The 20,078-nt window shown below is 39.7% G+C and overlaps 1 protein-coding gene across 1 annotated transcript in view; it reads right to left on the bottom strand.

Annotated features, from left to right (window-relative positions):
- Positions 1–20,078, bottom strand: part of LOC124410041 (adenylate cyclase type 6) — a 77,367-nt gene that overhangs the window by 661 nt on the left and 56,628 nt on the right. Inside the window, exons 7-18 of the mRNA XM_046888155.1 lie at positions 17,098–17,219; positions 15,736–15,828; positions 10,326–10,472; positions 4,249–4,407; positions 3,251–3,502; positions 2,475–2,634; positions 2,288–2,385; positions 2,104–2,188; positions 1,919–2,035; positions 1,147–1,278; positions 689–1,066; positions 396–615 (exon numbers count right to left, since the gene is read on the bottom strand). Of these exons, the coding sequence (XP_046744111.1) occupies positions 396–615; positions 689–1,066; positions 1,147–1,278; positions 1,919–2,035; positions 2,104–2,188; positions 2,288–2,385; positions 2,475–2,634; positions 3,251–3,502; positions 4,249–4,407; positions 10,326–10,472; positions 15,736–15,828; positions 17,098–17,219 (1,963 nt within the window). The remainder of the gene's footprint in view (positions 1–395; positions 616–688; positions 1,067–1,146; positions 1,279–1,918; positions 2,036–2,103; positions 2,189–2,287; positions 2,386–2,474; positions 2,635–3,250; positions 3,503–4,248; positions 4,408–10,325; positions 10,473–15,735; positions 15,829–17,097; positions 17,220–20,078) is intronic.

Raw genomic sequence — 20,078 nt, 5'->3', positions numbered from 1 at the left:
AGACAATGTCAGGTGCGAAAGTTTTTTAAATCAATCCTTAGAGGACCAGGGTATAAGGAATTTGGAAAAATCCTTTTTTTACAATCAAAGTCAAATGCTGGTAGATCAATGACAGTATGACAAATGGCGTAGGCCGGTCCTTTAAGGATTAAGGATGTATTAAGGCTATACATTATCAACCAAAAGTTAGTCGATCGTCGACGATAATAAATAGGACTAATAAACTAGGACTCTGTCGTGCAATGAGTTCATTTTATTTAGTAACGCACAGATACTATCCAATCCGATCTAATATATTCCGCAAGGACTGCGACAAGAAAGTTCATGCAAGGACTGTAACGGTAACGCTTTGACCATTCGATGATCCAAGAATTTTAAGGAAATGCGAGACTAACCAGACGCTGCCATGTACGTGGCCCCGGTGCTCTTGATCTTCTCAATGTACTTGAAGTCGTCCTCGGCAAGTATTTCGTCAAAATCGGCAATGATCTCGTTGAGTAGCCGAAGACATTCGACCCCCTCGTTATTCGCCTCGAGTTCGATGTAGAATTCGGAGAAATTCGGTATCGATGCGAACATTATGCAGACAAAGGCGCACTGCTCGTGGTAGAGTTCCTGAAAGATACAAATCATCGTGTGAGTCCTTTTCCGTTCCCCCATCCTTCTTCGAGTGTCCATAAGAACTCACGTCGGAATTAACAGTGTAGAGAAAATGCTCGGCAACATGTTCGGGAAGTATGTTGGCCAGCAGTTTCTGGTTGTAGGCCTTGAGGTGCTCCATGTCCTCCTTCTCCTCCGTCGCCTGGAGCTTCCACAAAAAGTCTAGCCTGTAGGTAGCCTCGGTGTGCTGGGAGTGGGCGACCAGCGCCGCCATGAAGGAAACCACCAGAACACCGGCCAACCAACGTCCTCTGGGTTCCGAGTCCAGCTCCGTCGAGGCCTGATAAATGCTGACGGCGAGGTAGCACGCGACGACGACACTCAGCACAGCAACCTTGAAGACGGATGTGAGGATCTGGTAGACGGCGCAGGTGACCATGACCAGCATGACGAGGACCGGAAATAGCTGGAAGAGTACGATGGCTGTTAACCGTTTAGATCGGAAGAAACGAGAGACAAGAGCGTGTGGTGAGCTGGGGCTCTTACGTCGGCGAAGAGAACGTAGTAGCAGGTCGTGGAGACGCTCGATATGCTCTCCATCACCGTCGAGTTGTCCAGTATTTCTGACGACGTGGTGCTCGTCGCGTTATTGCACTCCTCCTGCCCCTGGAGATTGATCTGAAATGATGATAAGACCAGGTAGGTTGTAGTAGAGTTTTTCTTACTTCACTGACAAATTGCCGGTCGTTAGGAGTCCCCGGAACTCCATCCTACCATTATCTACGCCTCCTTGGCCCTACAATTAAGCTCCGAGAGACGGAGGAATTATCCTTATTTTCTTTACCCAGAGCTGCAATTAATTCTATCCTTAACGCGCCTTTTGCTCCACCTTCTGCCCTACCTTGTGACTACCATTGTACAAATTATGCCGCATTATTTAACCTGGTCTTGTTCTTAATAACAGGTTACAATTATTTCGTGAAATGATGTCTGGCGAGTTATTCATCGATGTGTAAATCATAAAGTTCGTGTCAACTTCCCCTTTTGTGAATATATCGTCAAAATCAAAGACAATGTGGCATGCAAATGGTCGGCACGTTGGTAGCTGAAAGTGTAATTGTTCTGTCGATGTTTTGTTCAGCGAAATAAACTTCTCGCATCGTGCTAAACAAGTCACTGGACAAATATTGAACTGTGCAAAGCCTGTAAACATACACCGTGAACTTAGTCAGCGGATGAATAGAGAGTAGGTGAAATTTAGTCAAGGGTTGCAAAATTTCTGACTTGGACCAACGAATCTCGCCCGAGCATAACTTACCAAGGGTGACAATACCGTTGTGAAAGTGAGGAAGACCACGATGGAAGCAATGCTTTGGGCCACTATACGCTTCTCGTAGATGTGGACAGAAATGCTTCTCACCCAGTGCGGTACTACCTGTTGAATGATCGATTTAAAAAGGTTAGAAATTACTCTGCGAAAATACGTGGAGAAGGATTAGTCACCTCGTTCTTTTCGGCGAGTAGAATTCCGTTCACGAGGAAGATGACGAGGCCGCCAAACAAGCTCGAAACATAGAAACTAATGCTCCTGTGAGGATGGATAGACAAAGATCGATTACGAGGATTCGAATATCGTGGCAAGCCGCGGTTACACGTGATTTATGACTGCGGGGTGCATCTTTCTTACCCCTTTAAAGTGATGGCGATCGCTGCTACGACGATTAGATAGACAAATGCGGAGCAAAGGAAGTAGGCTGACAACATCCTGTCTCTCTCTCTGGAATACTGCACAGTTAAGGATTCGAGGTATGAGTAAATTCAAGGTTATAACGAAGTCTGATTCAGGGAGATAAGAGTGGAGGAGCCTTTTTTACCTTCTCCTCGATGTCTGGCCGTCGGAATGTCAGTATAAACGGGGTGCAGTGCTCTGCTCTTAGTCTGTCTATGCTTCTGGCGTCAATGGCCCTCATCAGGTACTCGTTAACCTCGTCGTCGGGGTCTTTTTCGCACTCAACGGTATCACCGAAGCCCAATCTGCAAGGAACGGAAGTTAGGCGAGCTTGAAAGCGTTATTCGCTCTGTAATACGGACGATTTCGCTTTGCGAATGAAAAAGTGGAAAGGAAAGAGAGAGAGAGAGAGAGAGGGATCAAGTCTCCACCGACTCGTCGAGCGTATCAAAGGGTCGCTACCATCCATCCTTCTCAAATGTATACCAGGAAGCCCTAAGACGGCGGGAAGAATAATTTCTTCTTGGGATTTAATGGAAACTCTTATACATTCACATAATTCACGTTAAGCCGCCTGGGGCTGGTAAAATTGTTATACGCCTCCGAAAAGTGTTTCACGGTAATAAAAGTAGCATGTCTACACTACACCACAATACCGAGTTTCGTCTTGAAATATATCTTGAAATTATAGGTACAGACCACAATCGCGTCATAATAATGAAGTTTCGATGTCAAATTATTCATGTACCTACATATCATACACGAAAATCGCAAATGATCTGAAACGGTAGAAACATTTTACCGTCACTTTGTGAAAGGTTTAACGGAAATTTCAAACCTTGATGGTTTCTCGAAAGGACGGTTACTTAGATCTCCGTGTGAAAACGGTGTAAAGGTTGATCGTCCAGCTGGTGGACTTACTTGGTCTGCTTGCCGTGCTGAGAACCGTGACCCATGACCCTCATTTCCTTGGAAACGTTGCCGTTCACTGAAAAACCTTTCCTGAGTCCCGATCCTGGCGCCATATTGTCACGAAAAGTATCCCCAGGCACGATCAGGTATGTCTGAATGTTGTGCTCTCTGAGGTAGGTGTTTCTTTCGCCACCGTGACCTTCCTCGACCTCGTAGTCACCTTCGAGGCAGGCCAGAGTCTCTTTGGTGATGTGTACACGTCTGGTAATTGAATTTGAGAACAGACTTTGAAACGTTAGAGAAGTTTCGCCATCCTTGGTAGTGAATTAATTATATGAACATCTAGGGGGGTAATCACTCCAGACATACACAGGAAATGAATCAACTAATTAAGTTGTCATTATCATTCCTCAACCTTCACTCGCCTCGCGTTATCGCATCCTCAAACTCAAAGCAGAAGAAAATTTTGCTTATTTCAAGGATATATCACCCGATGCATCTACGGTTTGGTGAAAATAATATCCAAATGAAAGAATTTTGAAATAAAAATGGAAAGACATTTCATTCGGTTCTTGATTCTCATACTCAGTTCGTCAATATTTTTACTTTGACACTTTATTGCAGATGGACTGTACACCGTAAACAATGGTGGTGTTTAAATTGACTAAAATTGACTGATGTAGACTAGAAGAGAATACTTTTTGTGGTAAATTCGGTAAATCAACATCATAGAGTGTTGGACTGACATCAGATCAAAATGGCACCAGATCGAAGTCTATGCCAATCAACACGACACTTTTCTTACGGTGTGAACCTGACGCATCCGTAACGTTGAAATAAATCCTCAGATCTGTAACGCTAGATTTTCTTTTCGCAAATTCGTTCGCCATCCGTAGCGATCGAGTGAATTTTCACTGTGCCCAATTTGGCGGTGGATTTGGCAAGTCTCGAGGTTGGAACCTCGGCAATGAGCATCCTTCGAAGCTGTTCGCGGTGGGTTTACTTACCCGGGTATACCGCCACTCTCCATGTAATTCGCCAGAGTCACGTCGTTACTCCATACGTCGAACTGCCACTTTCGAAGTCCCAAGACCCCGCAGTGTACCCTTCCGGTATGGATGCCAACCCTCATGTTGACGTTGACGGCCATTACCTCCCTCACCAGCCTGCGGAAACGTTCCTTGATTTACGATCTTGTCATAAAATTCGGGACAGGGTCCGTCCCGATATTGCAGAGCTTTGCGGAATCACGACTGCAGTTTCCGCCTCAAAGCTCGGCCATTTGCTTTTGCAATTTCGACCTTCATCTTGTAGTTTGGAAAAAACTACGGCGTTTTACGTAGTTCGAAACTATTTCGCTGACTGGCGTTTGCCAGATTTTAAGGCGCGCGTAACTTCCTCTCCTTGGCAAATTTTCCCGAACATTTTGGATTTTTTTGCGCTTTATGAAATCGAGAAACCATGTGGCTGTAAACCGGCAAGCGGAGCTCGAGTTATTCTCGTTTCGTCGAGCGAACTGCGCTCGGCTAAATCACTTGCGCGTGCGAATGTCGGGATTAAGAGGAGCGGAATTGGTTTTTATTTCGGAATATTTCGGCTGTTTCTTATTTTGCCAATACAATTGAGATGCGGGCGGTGAATTGGCTGGAGAGAAAAATATGCCGACCACTTTGCGCGGAGCGTGCAGGAAAGTGGGTCGAGGCGAATTCCACTTCTTTCGGGCACTCGTGTCAAAAGAACAATAAAGGAGTTGTTATTGTTCCGTTATTGCGTTTCAAAACGAGACCAAAGGAGAATTGGAATTGCTGTTAAAACAAGGATTCGGGAATGGAATCGGATCGTCATGCGCCCGACGATATTTCGCCAATAATTCTAACTGTTGCAGTGACGAAAGAGCAACTCGTAGCGAAAACATTTCGGCACTAATGAATAAACTGGAATTATTCGTCCGAAAATTTCACACGCTCGTCGACCGGTTAATTTTCGCCCTTGTTTTCAAGCGTTCGCCAATTTCGAACACTTCGTACAATTCCTCCCAATTTGTACTTGGCTCACGTAACAAGTTAGCTACGAGGAAATAAAAAAATATGCTTGAAATTGAATCATCTCGACATGTCGATATTATTGTTTTTTAATTAGTGACTAATTATTTTTATTTCGCTAATTGCAGGTCGAGCTTGATTGCCGGCTATATTCCGGCACAGACACATTTTTCAAATGGACAAACTGTACCCTGTAGCCAAATATTTTCAAATCGCCTGAACTTAGAAAACGTTGACGAATAAAATTCTTAGAATTGTTCGATTCAAATCCTTGTCTCTTAATATCCGGGTTTGACACTTCTTGACCGACTGTACATCTGATGCACCCTTAAATTTCGACGTTCTTGGTTCAGAAATATATTAAACATAAATGATGATGCTCTATCAATTCTCAGACCATTCCGTCGTTAATGCAACCGTGAAAATTAACCACCACTAGTGTTGTAACAACCCTTAGGCGAGGGAATGGAACGGGATTGAGTTTGCAAACAGTTGAGTCTGCTACGTGAAAGGGAATATATTCCCGCTTTGTCTTAGGTTCATTCGGCTAATCTCTGTCGTCATCTTGTTTCGCGAAAAGTGAAAGGATAAAAGCCCGCGGGTTTGGCGTCCAATAACCGCGATTCGTATTTAGTAACGCTCTTTGTTCTCCTTCGTATTTCAGCTGTATCTCTTCCATGCGAATTGGCGCCGGCATTCTTCCCTTGCAAATTCTGAGGAAAAGCTCATCGCAACGGCGAAAGAAAACCACCCTCCATCCCCTTCGTTCGCCACCCTTCGCCGTGTGTAGAATTTTCCCGATATATTCGCCTGTGTTGCCAAATTCACGGACCGGTGAACGCAATCGCGTTATCCTAATACCTACACAGATACTATACCAGTATCGACTTGATCCGACCACAGGTATGTACAAATAGATAGGCAATATACATACAGAGTATATATACCCTGTGTCAGCCTTTTATATAGGTATTGATAAACTTTGCTCGAAAATTTTCTCTTGCTATGTTATTTTCTGTCGTTTATTCAATTCAAATTCTCTGAAATCGGGAATTCCGAACAATTCTGACGGGGTGATCACGAGCTCTAAAGAGTTGTTTGGAGTCGATATTTTCATATCATCTTCAGGTGTTTGTACATCGGTGTTCACTAGGGTATTGCGAAAAAAAGAAAATATTTATTTTTTCAAACATGCATCGAAATTTCGATAGAAGATCTCAAGTAGAATGTCTCAGCCAAATGTAAGATCTTAATACTGATATTTAGAGGTGCCTATTTTATTTTCTCCATCTTCCATTTGAATAATACTTTTAAGAATTCGGAAAATTTTTCTTGTCAAATCTCATCCCTTGATGAACGATTCCGCAATTATCATCGTCTCAAGTTCTCGTTTCTGTTATCCCATCAAATTCGAATTGGAAATGACCTGACGTGAATGTGGGAATAATTGATATCTGTGGAATGAGAAATGATCAGGAGGTGATCAACTCTCGAGCGAGTGCCGAAAGACTGAATCGCGTGGGGTGAAAAAATGATCGGTGTTAAGTGTTGTTAACTGGGGTGATTACACGTGAAAAAAGAATGTTGACTGTCGTTGTAATCCGTGAAAACTTTTCTGTTTTGTAAAATACTTTTATTCAGACAATTCTAGCCGGCTGGAGATTAAGGAGGCTCCACCACTCGAGAGTCTGGCGAGCTTATGCAAGAGTTGGAGTGAGCGACAGACTCGGTGAAGATTATCGGTGCTTTCGAAAAGCAGCTGAGAAGAGGAAACCGATGGACAGCCGAGCTTCCGGTGAATTACTGCTGGAACGCACTGGTTGGCAGTTACGTCCTCGAGCTTGGCTTGGCTCGACTCGGCTAATGGCTATTCGAGAGTTTGAAAGCGTAGAAAAGTCACCGTCGTCGGATATCTGAAGCTTGGGTTTGTTATGGGGCTACGGGGGGAAAAATATCGTGTATCGTATCACGTATCCGAGACTCCGTAATCCGCGTGCTCTTTCTTCCTCATCTTCGTCTTATTTTTCCTCATTTTTCTCGCCATTTTCCAACGTATCATGTACCGCCGTCAAAGCTCGAGCTTCGATACCCTTTCCACCGTTTCTACGTTCGTACATACGAACTGGAACGAGATTGCGGGTCGTATCAAAGTACCGCGCGTTCCGCAAGCGCTTCGAGGGAGGCTGAAATACATATTTCAGAACTTCACGTGACGAAATAAGCGGCACACAGTACGCGAGTGGGTTTTTATTTATTCCCTCAGCTTTTCGCCGAATTTTAGATCACGAACTCATTCGCAAAGTAAAAATTACGGTTGCAGCAATTAAGGGGACGTCCGATCTTCAATCTAACCTATTTTCGTTCCCATCCCGAGCGACAAGTTGGCTGAATCAAACTTCGGTGAACGATTAAATTCGGTTTTCGATCCTTGCTAAAATGAGTTAAAAAAAAACTGACGAAGCAATAGAAAAGGTATGAAAGTCAGCCATTGGACAACATGCTGCCATAACTTCGAAGCGAGGCGGAAATTAAACATGCTAGTGCGCATGCGCAGAGTTTTTCGTCTCTCCAACGTGAACAGTTATCACCCGTAAACGTTTCGAGGTTATGTTGACTTGAATGCCTCGTTACATTTCGGCTTCCTCAAATTCTAAACTTATAGTATGGCTGCGACTGTTTGGTCAACCTGACAAGCACAGAGAAAATCGGATGCCGATTAGTCGAGGCTACCACTGAAATAACATCATACAGCGCATGCGCATTGCGCTGTCAACTTTCGAAAATTTTTAGAGTTTCTTTAAACTACTACAAACAAGCATAGTTTTAAATTCGTTTACCGTTTCCCAAGATTTGAGACAATTTTGTTCCTTCGGAGTTAAAAAAGCTGTAACATACGGTTCCGTTACTCGGTCGGTATGTACTTACTCCGGCATTCAGTTAAGGTGCTTCAGTTTCTCCAGGTTGTGCAATATTTGCCGAGTACATACCGGGAATTCGACGACTGAGTTATTTGCGGGGCTGTAAACTTCTACGTATTGTTGTAACGAGTAACAACGCTGCTCCGGATGCAGTTGCATAGGTATAAGTGTGTGTAGTTTCGGTACGAACTTTACTGTCTGGCAGTTCAAGTCTGCGGCACATGGTGTATAGTATAACTCATCTCGGGAATGGGAAGCTCAGTAATTATTCATGGCGAAACACTGCCGTGAGTTTATCATCAAAGCAGCCATTGTGTACAGTCGAAGATTAAACCGCAAGCTCACTAATTCCACGAATTTCAATCGTACCATCAGTCGGTCAATCAGGTAACTATAAATTTCAAACATCGAACATCAAAGCCGCTGCACTCATCTTGATTTTGATTCCGGATAATTTCGGCGCAACCGAGCAGAGAGTGCAATTATTATTCCGACGAAATACCGCCGATCGGAGTTCTCCGCATAATGAAATCACGACCGCGTTATACGGAACACGCGTCCTCGCTGCAAGCTTTCATGTCCGTGCCCTGGCAGTGTGTATAACAGCTTACTTACACGTTGTCGCTGTTAAATGCTGAACATTAGACGGGACCGCGTGACAACGTCAACTTATAATTGGCGTATATCAGTTAATAGCTTTCGAGGTGGGGTGGAACCCTCGGAATCTGCACAACGAAGGTTCGACGCTCACCGAAGGTGCTTTTTGACCCGGTAACTAGAAATCTGCCAATGAGCAAGCTGCGGTCGTCTAACGCTCGTCGTCTCTATATATTACTAACCCTAATAGGTCACATTTCAATAGAATCGCGTAACGGTTACACAGGGTGAAAAGTGATATCCTGCTTCACCAATGAGTTCTAAAAGTCTAAAATAAATATCTAGCTATATTGTTTAAGGATCGCTGAAAAACTTCTCTCCGTTTTTCTAACCATATTTGAAAACTCGTGAAAAAGGTGGTTATATTATGATTTTCTTCATCAAGGCTTGAAGGTAAATCAAAATGGCGACGCGTTATCCAGCTGCCAGTTGGTCCGGTTGACATATCTTTCTGGAAACGACGTTAACGACCTGCGAGCCAAAAGTACGGTCGGATGAATTTTTTTCCCGGATTGCCCCCAGGCTTCCCGTAGCTTTTGATTCCGGTCGTACAAGGCCACTCATTATATCGCGCCAGCTTTCCTCGTCGTTGAGTCGTCACCGTTGTCAGTCATTTCTCTCTCGTTCACTTTCATTTTTTTCGCCTGTATTATCTCACTTTGCCACTGATTCTAGCAGGACACAATAATAACGACTCTCAACAATTCTTCCGGGGAAAATTAACGCGCTGACTGTTTTAAATGGTTGCAATTACAAGTGCAGAGAGAGAATTACGGATCAACGACGTAAATCAGGGCCGGATTTTTGATTATTTTCCAATACCATTCGTTTTTTCCTACAAGAGCACACTTGACCTTCGTGTAGGCATTGTGAGCATCAGCGAAGAGTACCTGAGATTTGGCCTTAAGAATTTTAGGAGTACATCGACTTTCCCTCAATTAGCGTAAGAAACAACAAAACAAAACGATTGAGCATGAGAATATACTGAAAAATATCAAGTTTTGTCTGGTCAACTTGAATTGCTTCCAACGTAATTCTACATTGCTTGGAAATCGGTGCTACAGTCGGATAAATTCGCTTTAAATTAGTGCTTACAAGTGGATCCGAGCTGTCTGGATATTCGGATATCCGAATTAATTGGATCCGTCAGTTATGAAATTTCAAATCCGAATAGTTCGAGTACCCAAATATTTCGGGTATCCGGGTAATTTGGATAGAGTATCCACTTCTGCGTAGAAAATCTATAGCGAATTCACAGACGTTTTCAACAATGTACATATATATTATTGGAATAATTTGAGTATTCAAATAAATCAAGTACTCTAACTACATATAGCCGAGCACTCGAGTATTTGAACTATCCGAATAGTCCGGATATCCAAATTCTAGGTGATGGATCCACTGGATCCGGGTTGTTCGTGTAATCCGGATACTCAAAAAAGTGGAAGCTCTTCTTCAAATACTCACGTAATGGCGTCGATCATGTCCAGGCCCATTTCAACGCAGCAGTGAGCATGATCTGGTCGTGGTTCAGGCAGGCCTGAAACGCAGTAGTAACAGTCACCCAGGAGCTTAATCCTTAGGCAGTGATGCTCGGCCGCGAGTCTATCGAATCTGAAAACGGATGAAAAGGTGATCAGCATTTGAGGCACCCGTGAATCCTGCAGGCAGAGGATAAACGAAGGAAATTGTTACTTCCGGGGTTTTGCCTCCCTTGGGATAGAGAATAGTAGATAACTGAAAAGAAAAGTGCACGAGATGCATCTCACCGATTTTCTTCATTCTGCGATATCTTGTCGTATACGAATAAAAAGAACCCATAAGTATTGTTTTTACGTGCCAATTTGGCTGTTTTAGGGGTAAACCCACGTATAAAGTCTACCCCCAAAAAAGATGGTGTGAAAGTTTTGGATAAAATAAATTGCACATTACTTTGTACCAACAGACGATGATATGCGTAGTGTTTTTACCGACTGCAAAGGTTGCTTTTCCTGATTTTTGGGCCGATTTTTCGGGGTTGAATGAATAATAATACAGCATGTTATAGAATAAAGATAACGAGTGACTCGAAACGACGATTGCGAATCCAGCTTAGCATAAGGATGTGAAATTTAGCGTTAGTTTTTAATTTTTTTGATAATGGTGGTCATTTTCCATCCCGACGTAGGACTTTGGGCCTGACGATGATTTATTCGTACGGAAAGTTTGGTACGCCGGGAGATCTTCGAGAGGTCGATAGATCGTCATGAACGCTCTAACACGCCTTGAAAATGATTTGACGACAGCAATTTACGTGCGCCTGAGGTTTCCTGCGAAGCAGATCTTCTCGTTATAAGGGCGCCTAAATTCCAGATTCGAATTTCGTTTCCGTTTCGGTCGAACAGATGCTTCCAACTATACCAACTTGGATCAGTTTTCCTGTCCCAAGAATTTCACCCGCGGACCACAGAACCTGCCTACCTCGAATCGGAGGAAGGGAGTATTTTGATTCAATTCCCGTAGGGAAGTCCAGGGAGTGTGATGGTGATTAGACAAGTTCCGGGAGAAATTCGAGCTCTGGCACTGCTTGCGCTCTATTTTACCTGAATTTACGTAAGTCGCGACCGCTTTGATTTCGACCTTCGAAACGCTTCGTGATTTGATAAGTCGACTTTCACAATCATAGTTCTTACTGGAGAGAAATGTTGAGTTACTATTCGCTGACTTACTCAAGGCACTACGGTGCGTGTGTAGGTAAGTTAAAATTTTGTAAATTCTCACCTTTAAAATGACACCACTTGTAATGATCGTTTGTCAACTTCACTCGAAGACACTCTCCACCAACCTGTAAACTCTCTCTCTCTTTCTCTCTCTCTATTTCTCCGTTATTTCAAAGCACGCTCTGTGCATTAACGAGCTCATTTCTCAAATATGAGCTTCATTAAGAACACCTGCGTTTCCCTGTAATCTTATTTCACAATTTTTTTCAGACTCACCGGTATTCGGGATACGCGACAAAATAAAGAAATATAATTGAAATTAATTTATTCCGCCTCGTTGAATATTCAAGAGTATTTTTTCTTCTTCTTCTTTATTTTCAACAAAATATCTGCATAACTTGGATATCTTTTATACTTTTGCCTACTATAGCGATAATTTTACTCAAAAGTTTGCCAAATATTTTCCAAAACAATGTGCTTGAGTAAAATAAATAAATTAAAAAGGGAATGAAGAGAGAGAAAATAAATAACAACTTTGAGATATACATCTGGAGCTAATCAAGTTTGATGTGATCGAAAAAAGACTTTGAGACTCAGATGATAATGTTAAAACCCTAAATTTCAACATTTTACTTTTAATAACGTTAGCATTTTATTAGCATTTATAAAAAAACGAGGAAGAAAAATAAAAAATAAAATATAATTGTTACGGTGATGTTATACAACATTTTGATGGTGGGGGTTTGGAAATTTTTTTCCATCTAGCAACATGCTTGTAACTTAATTTCTGATCTTTCAAGCATATTTAGGCTTACGGTAAAATAATGACTGCAAACGCAGGAAAACCCCATGAATTTAAATGGAAAACTTCAACCCCCGTGGTCGAGGGGTAAAATTTTTTTTTTTATTTCTGAAACAATTACAGCGTGACTTTTTACGTATTTCGAACCGATTTAGGGGGCGGAAAGGGTCAAATTAATTTCGACCCCAAACAACAACGACTCTAGTGTAGATAAATTTGAACAAAGAAAAGTAAAGTTTCATGGAGCCAGAAACACGTTTTTGTAGACTGAAATCTGGGGAAAAGATTTCTGCAGATTCTGATTAAAGTTTGAGGGAAAATCGAAAGCATTGGGTAATGATGATCCACGAATTTTTGCGCGGATGAAATTAGGATCTTTAGTGTAAACGATGCATGTTTGGGAAAAATCGTTACTTCGCACATCTATAAATGTCTGAAATTTACTAAACTATGAAAAACAAAATTTAGGTACTCTTATATTGAAAAGCAAACTTCTTGAAAGTCATTATCCAATTATGAAATAATGATTTTTCCATATTGTTTTCCTCCTGATGCCATGTATCCTCACGATAACGTTACTAACTTCATTCTCATGAAGCTTTCCTACCTTCTACTGCTTCCGGTTACCAAATTACCACTTTTTCAAACTTTTCAATCTTCATTTCGTGTGTGTTTTAAATTATAGAGGAATGGATCAATCGATTTTTGACGAAATTTTAACGATACGTAAAGTATTCGGTACAGACATTTCACGAAACTTTTGCACTTCTATTACTTCCGGTTACGTGTGTAACGGAATGTGTAATGAAAAAATAAATATTTTTCACAATTTTTGGCAAACCTTCCTAGAATTTCTACATACGTTCGTATTTAAATAAAACTAATTCCAGGAAACTTTTCTCATCCTCGACTATAGAAATCGTCCCGATTTCCGCTATTCGAACATCCAACAAACTTAACCGAGCTATTGCAGACTTAAAGGGGGATTATCTGATGATACTTAACGCGAAAAAAGCTGAGCTTTTTTGTTCATCGGGGTATTTAGACTTCCCTTCGACTCGCGCTTTTAATTGATCGATCCTGAATTTTAAGCCGCTTCTTCCTTGTTTAGAGTCACGACTTTGCTATGTACTTCATCCATTATCTAAGCTCAGGAAGTAGTTTGCCGGTTGAATTAACCGGCTTCTCCGATCTTTAGATCGAGAGGGATCCTCGGCTCTCGACGTCGACGTTTACGTTTTTTGTTCTCCACTCGACCACGGCTTAAAGGGTCGCTTATTTAGCCAGCAGGCCGTGCTTCGATGCTTTTTACCCCGCTTGACCGTTGGTTGTTTTCTTCTCTTGATCTCCGGCAAGTCGAGCTCTTTCCTCGTTAAACGGAAACGACCTGTTTGTTGTCTTGAAATCCTCCCTTTCTTCCCTCCCCCTCTCGTATAGTATTTCCAGGTCAATTTAACCGTTTAAGAGAAATCGGCGATCGAAGATTCGTTCCAGCCTCCTCGAAATCTCATCCGCGTTTTCCTATCGCTCAGAATAAAATTTTGAATTCATTTAATCGAAAGTATCGAAACCTGAATTTCCTAATCCAAGGAAGTGTGAGGACTCAATCGATTTAAGCGAATTAATCATTCGACACTTGTTTGTCAATCTTAGGTTAGATTTTTCTAATCACCGTTAGAGATTCTGAAATTTAAATTATTTGACAGAGTGAATCTTTAATTTTTCGTCAATTTTTTTCAACAAATTGTAAAAACATTAATTAAACATCAATCACAGCATCGACGTGATATCGGTATCTAGAACCTTGAGACGATGCAAAAATTTGATCAATTTGTGAAAAAGAAACGGCCTTATTAAATCGATTCATCTCGTTGATCCAATAATTTATTTGAAAATTGTTTCTTCGCGCTCTGCGATTCAAAGTCTGTAAAAAGAATAAATTGAAAATCAAATAAAAGGAAGATACTTTAGAAACAAGCCTCAGCAGAATTGAAAAACTCCTTCTGGGCAAACTCAGCCGCGGTTGATATTTTTATCGATTTTCTGCACGTGCAAGACGGATATATGTATAATAAAAAAGCGTACAAGAAAAGAAAAAACAAATGTTCACCTTACAGTTGGTATTTGATCATCCGAAAAAGAATAAGGAAAACAAATATTTGATTATATGAAGAGCTAACTCAAATTCGTGTTTGCTTTGTATCTTCTTGCGGGGTTAATGTGACGAAACCTGCGAATGTGTGACTCGCACCTCGAGAAACATATAAGCTGTAAAATTTCAAGGACTGCAAAGAAAAAAAAAAAAAAGAAAAAAAAACTAGCTAATCGCAAATTTCTGCCAGAGTTGAAAGATTGCGAATCTTTTCGAAAATTTATTCGCAAGAGCAAAGGTAGAAATAACTTAAATCGAGATTGACGATCCGAAACCCTGATTACAGATTCATTGAGTATATTTAAATTTTGAATTTCTCAAACGTCCGGAGACTTTTCGAGGGTTCTCAGCGAGCCAATTGAAAAGAGATTATCTAGAAAACCGAGCTTATGTAAAACTTAGAATCCCGTCGGTTATTTTGAAGTCTAAAATCCAGTCCCTGCAACGCTTGTCCTTTGTCCCTTTTCTTCTTAATCTGCTCTTATTCGCAAAATTTAGCGAAGAAAATGCCCCTCGTATTTTCAACGTCTCTCCGCGCCTCGCGCAGCTATTTTCCCAAGGGAAATACCGTTTTTTTCCCTACACGTGAGATGTAACACGCTTTTCAAAAGTTTCTCAGCCTCACACGGATTGTCTTCGCGTTTTTAAATTTCGAATAAAGCGACGTTCTTTTTTTTTTTTATACATATATGTACCTACTGTTTAGTCGTGTTAAATTTGGATTTAGTGCATGGACTGTACGCAGGATCGGTTATTCGATTGCTTTTTTCTCCACTCACTCAGCACGCATTGTCTTCTCTGAAAACATGCCTATTTTTATAGGATCTGCTTGACTCAGGCTCCGATCTGCAAGCTTTTTGTATCAATAATTTTACCCTCTCAAGAATAAGCGGTAAAAGTTTTCCCCGTTGTACCGTGTAGCCAAGGACAGTCGATAAGAAAAGATGATACGAAAAAATACTGAGGAGTAAAAAATATTAATAAAATTAAAAAAAAAATACTCTTTTCCTTAAACGACGAGTCTTTTAATCTATCGCTTTTCTTCCCGCATCACTTGCAAGGAATGAAAAAACTTGCGAACAAAGAGATTTTTCATTCGCAAATAGCTGAAAATTTAATCGCCGTTAGGTTAAAATATCAAGGAAAAAAAAAAAAATCATTTCAAAGATTACAGATTTTATCATCCTGTTGGGTATAAATTTAATTGAAAACTGAGTTGCTCACCTAGCAAAAAGCTCGTTCAAAAGTCGCACCAATTCCTCAGCAGTGCATTGGTCTGACAGCGATGTGAAACCGCAAATATCAGCGAATAGTATGCTGGAAAAAAAAAAAAATAAGAATTCAGCATCGTCGTACACCGATATTATATTCTGATTATTGTTACTTCAAAATCGTCAACAATTTTCATTAGTTACCGTAAACGAAAAATCTATTTCTGAGTAGAAAATGAAAATAAATTTTGTGGCAAGAGGCAGAAGAATTTTATCAGAATTTTCTAGTGATACTATAATATTTGAAATTTTTTTTTCAATAAACATGAATCCAATTGTGAATAACTTGCAATATACAATGAATGCAATTTCGATTCATCGGTTTGCCTAATATCGCGAAATTCACGGCTCGTGAAAATAAAGGATCCCTCTATTCAGTTTAGAAGATGAATAAATCTAGGAGCTTATATACAAGGAAAGCGCTCGGGGAAATCAGTAAAATCTTTGGACCTTTTCGGCCAAGGATTCCTGTTTCACCTGCCGTGGGATATTCCCTTTACATCTCTCTCTCTCTCTCTCTCTCTCTCTCTCTCTCTCCTCTCTCTCTCTGTCTCGTTTCCTCGCCAAGAGCAACAGCGTCACATAAGGGGGGTCGGAGGTCGGTTGCTTTTGTGATTTGCTCCATGGGGGCTAGGTAATAATCGACGTGACTGCAGCAGAGGAGAGAAAGTAGGGAGGGAAAAGAAACCCCAGCGGCGGTGTACAGAATGATGAATAAGACGAGGAGAGAGAGAGAGCAAGAAGGAGAGTAAAGGTGGAAAAAAGAAGGATTTCAATTCACCACAGGGTTGTTCAGGGCCGAGTAATTCTATGGGGCGTGAAGCCCCAGAGGCGCCTGTCTGTGGACCTCCGTAATAGTAATGATAATAATAACCACAACGATAATGATAATAATAATAATAATAATAATAATAATAATTGATGAAAATAATTTTAGAAACGAAAAATATATGACGTTGAAGTCTCTTCTTTTTTTTTTTTCTTTTTTTTTTTTTGTTGGATTATTAATTTCAATTTTCAAAAATACAAAATTTATACACATGCAGTAAGCTCTTTGGTAATTATTTCAAAAATTTTTTGCTAGCAATAATTTGAGAATATCTTTGCCAGATATTATTCTTATCTACAGAAATTGCTTTATAACTAAATATCACTATCGTCGTTTGAAAGATATATATTCTTTATTTAAATATTTATAGTTTTGTGATAAAATTTATAGAGAGAAATAATATTTCGTGTCAAGAATCGAAGGTGGGATAAGAAATCTTGGAAAACAAGCTTATTTGTAACGCGTGATTTATGGATGAACCCTTACCTCACGTTCTCGTGCCTCTGTATGTAAATTTTATGAAACATGGTGTCCTTAGGTTTCCCAGCTATGTCAGCCTTCATTTCCATCGCCACGTGGCGCGGCAAAACGCTGAGCAGCAGTCGCTCCTAGAAAAAAGAAGGATGATGGCAAAAAGGAGAAATAAAGAAAACAAAGAAAAATTAAATACACGGAATAAAAATTTATACACAAATAACACAAGGATAATAAAAAAAAATTTTCTTAACATCATTTAACAAATTTAGACACATATTTGGGGCTGTGAGTTTCAGGATATCTATACTATATACATATATTGGGGTGGCGCAAAAAAACCGACTATTTTTTTTTTTTCATGAGTCTCGTATGACAAAATGTTAGTTTTTGATGCTTTAAGAGCCCACTCCAAAGGACAGCTCAAAAAAAAATTTTAAGAGGTCGCTCCAAATTTTGGCAAACGTCAAAAATCGTCAAAAAATTATATTTTCAGTATTTTGTTTGATTTTTAAATTCATGTCGTGGTGTATTTTTATCGATTCTTTCTTACTAAATTAGAGAAAAAAAATTTATGAAATTTTAATATGAATATTAAAAGGTCGCTCGAAAAGATCTAAAGAAATGCACCAAAAAATTGCAAAAAAATTATGAGCGACCTTTCAAAATTCAAATGTTGAACTGAAACATTCGGAAACGTATTTTTTTTTTGTCTATAAAATTATGCCGTAACGAGAAAAAAAATTTTAAAAAAATAAAAAATCGATTTTTGACGATTTCTGACGTTTTAAAAAATGTGAAGCGACCTCTCAAAAATATTTTTTTTAACTGTCCGTTGGAGTGGGCTCTCAAACCATAAAAATCTAACACTTTGTCACACGAGACACAAAAAAAAAAAAAGAATTGTCGGTTTTTTTGCGCCACCCTAATATACATGGAGAATGATTTCAAATGTTGAATGTTTTTCAATACACTCCTCGTATATTAACCAAATTCCTTATTTCGTATTTCATTTTTATTTCTCTCTCTCACTCCTATTCTTTGTTTTTTTATTTATTCTCTCTCTCTCTCTCTCTCTCTCTCTCTCTCTCTCTCTCTCTCTCTCTTTTGTACATGTTCCCAATCGAATTCGAGGAGCGCAGCTGAGTTTAGGCGATAAAGCATTCGGTTTTATTGGGGCTCACGTAGCTCGAAACTTGTCCCAACAAAAGTGCGGCCCCGCCCTAACTCGGCAAAGACGACGCCATTGTGTCATTTGATTTGAGATTTAGTTCACGCATCGCTGAATTCACGACGTGATCCAAAGACGGGATCTATTCTTCGCCAAGTTTTCGCACACGATTCTCCCTACGGGTTATTCGCCTTTCGCACTTTCATGTTTTCTTTTTTTTTTTTTCTTTTTTCCTACTCCAAAAACTTTCGATATTTCTCTCTTTCTCTCTCTCTCTCTCTGTCGCGAGCTCTCTTACTCGGAAGAACGATTTTTACTACTGTCTTGAACTTCCGTTCGGATTCTTCGATGTTATAACTATCCGAAATGAAATTCGGGCCGTTCAAGTTTATCGAGACCAATCACAATCGTATAAATGTTACTGTATTAGTTCCTATACGATTATAGTTATATCGATGAAATAATATTTTCTCCTCGCAGTTATAAATATATAAGAGTGTTTGCTTTTTTATTGATATCATCACGAGATACTATATACATATATGTTATCGTTATATATTGTGTATATAGAAAATTATCATACTTCCAAGTTACGAAGATCTTTTCTGAATACAAGAATTAAATACATTCTACCAAACATTAAACAGAAGTGGAAAATTTATACTGAAATTTGTAGAATCGAATTTTCATATTACACCAAATAAATATCCATCAAAAGATTGTAAAAAAGCAGATCAACATAAATATTGTACATAAAGCGTGATCACGTGCTGCTACTATAATCAAATCACTTGATATTCATCCAATTAGTATAAAAGAAGAAAAAAATAACCGAGTTCGCGGTTTTCGATTCGCTTCTGGAATTCGAAGCGTATATGAAAATCAGCGCCGGTAATGAAAGACGTGAAGAAACTGCCGGAAGACGACGGCAAACGAGAATTTCCACTTCCGGTGAAGACACGAATGACTGAACGATGATGGCAAAAGGCTCGACAGTAGTGAGACTGGCGGTTTGGTCAGGCGAATAAGAGTGGAAAAAATCGAGAGTTCGGACCGCAAGAATGGCGGTGATTCATCATAAATCGAATTCGGGTGGTTGATTATCCCAGAGACATCTGGAATTGTCGTTGGCACATTTTTATTCACATTTTCCAATCCGTTAAAAATTATTCTACGATTTTCTCAAGCCTTGTGTATATACGTATTAGGGTATTTCGGAAAAAAATTATTTTTCATTTTCCACCCTTGCAGATCCTGAATAAGTTTTTTTTTTTAGGACAAAAGAAGGATTTTGTCAAAAAATGAACCGCGCTCATTTGATTTTTCACTTTTTTTATATTTTTTTTTTAATCGAATGAAGCTAACTTTTTATGGAGTGTCATGGTGGAACAAATGTTGTAAATTATTTTTTTCTGAAACACTCTAATTTGTATAAGTAGATACTTTATCCAGCAGGCATCAAAGTAAGTATTCATTTTCAAAGGATGAAAAATATTTCAACAGAATTGAGATTCCTCTTGAAGATGATTGATTTCTTACAATCCTCAACATAACAGAGAAAAAAAAAATCAAAAAAAAAAAAAAAAAAAAAAAAAAACAGTTCGCACAAAATTTAACAGACCTATTTATAATATGAAACTATTTTTTACCCTTATACAAAACTCTTCAATCCCGATATAAAAATGATCATGATTCATAAGTTATTCAATGTACAAAATTGAGAAAATAAATCTTAAGAAAAATGAAAACATTAGAAATAATTAATCCTTACACTTTGAAATAACCATATATAAGTATCGCATGTACGGAAGTTAAGTTCCTG

Source organism: Diprion similis, chromosome 8 (genome assembly GCF_021155765.1).
Source record: "Diprion similis isolate iyDipSimi1 chromosome 8, iyDipSimi1.1, whole genome shotgun sequence".
Lineage (NCBI taxonomy): Eukaryota > Metazoa > Arthropoda > Insecta > Hymenoptera > Diprionidae > Diprion > Diprion similis.
This window is presented reverse-complemented; position numbering and strand designations above follow the sequence as displayed.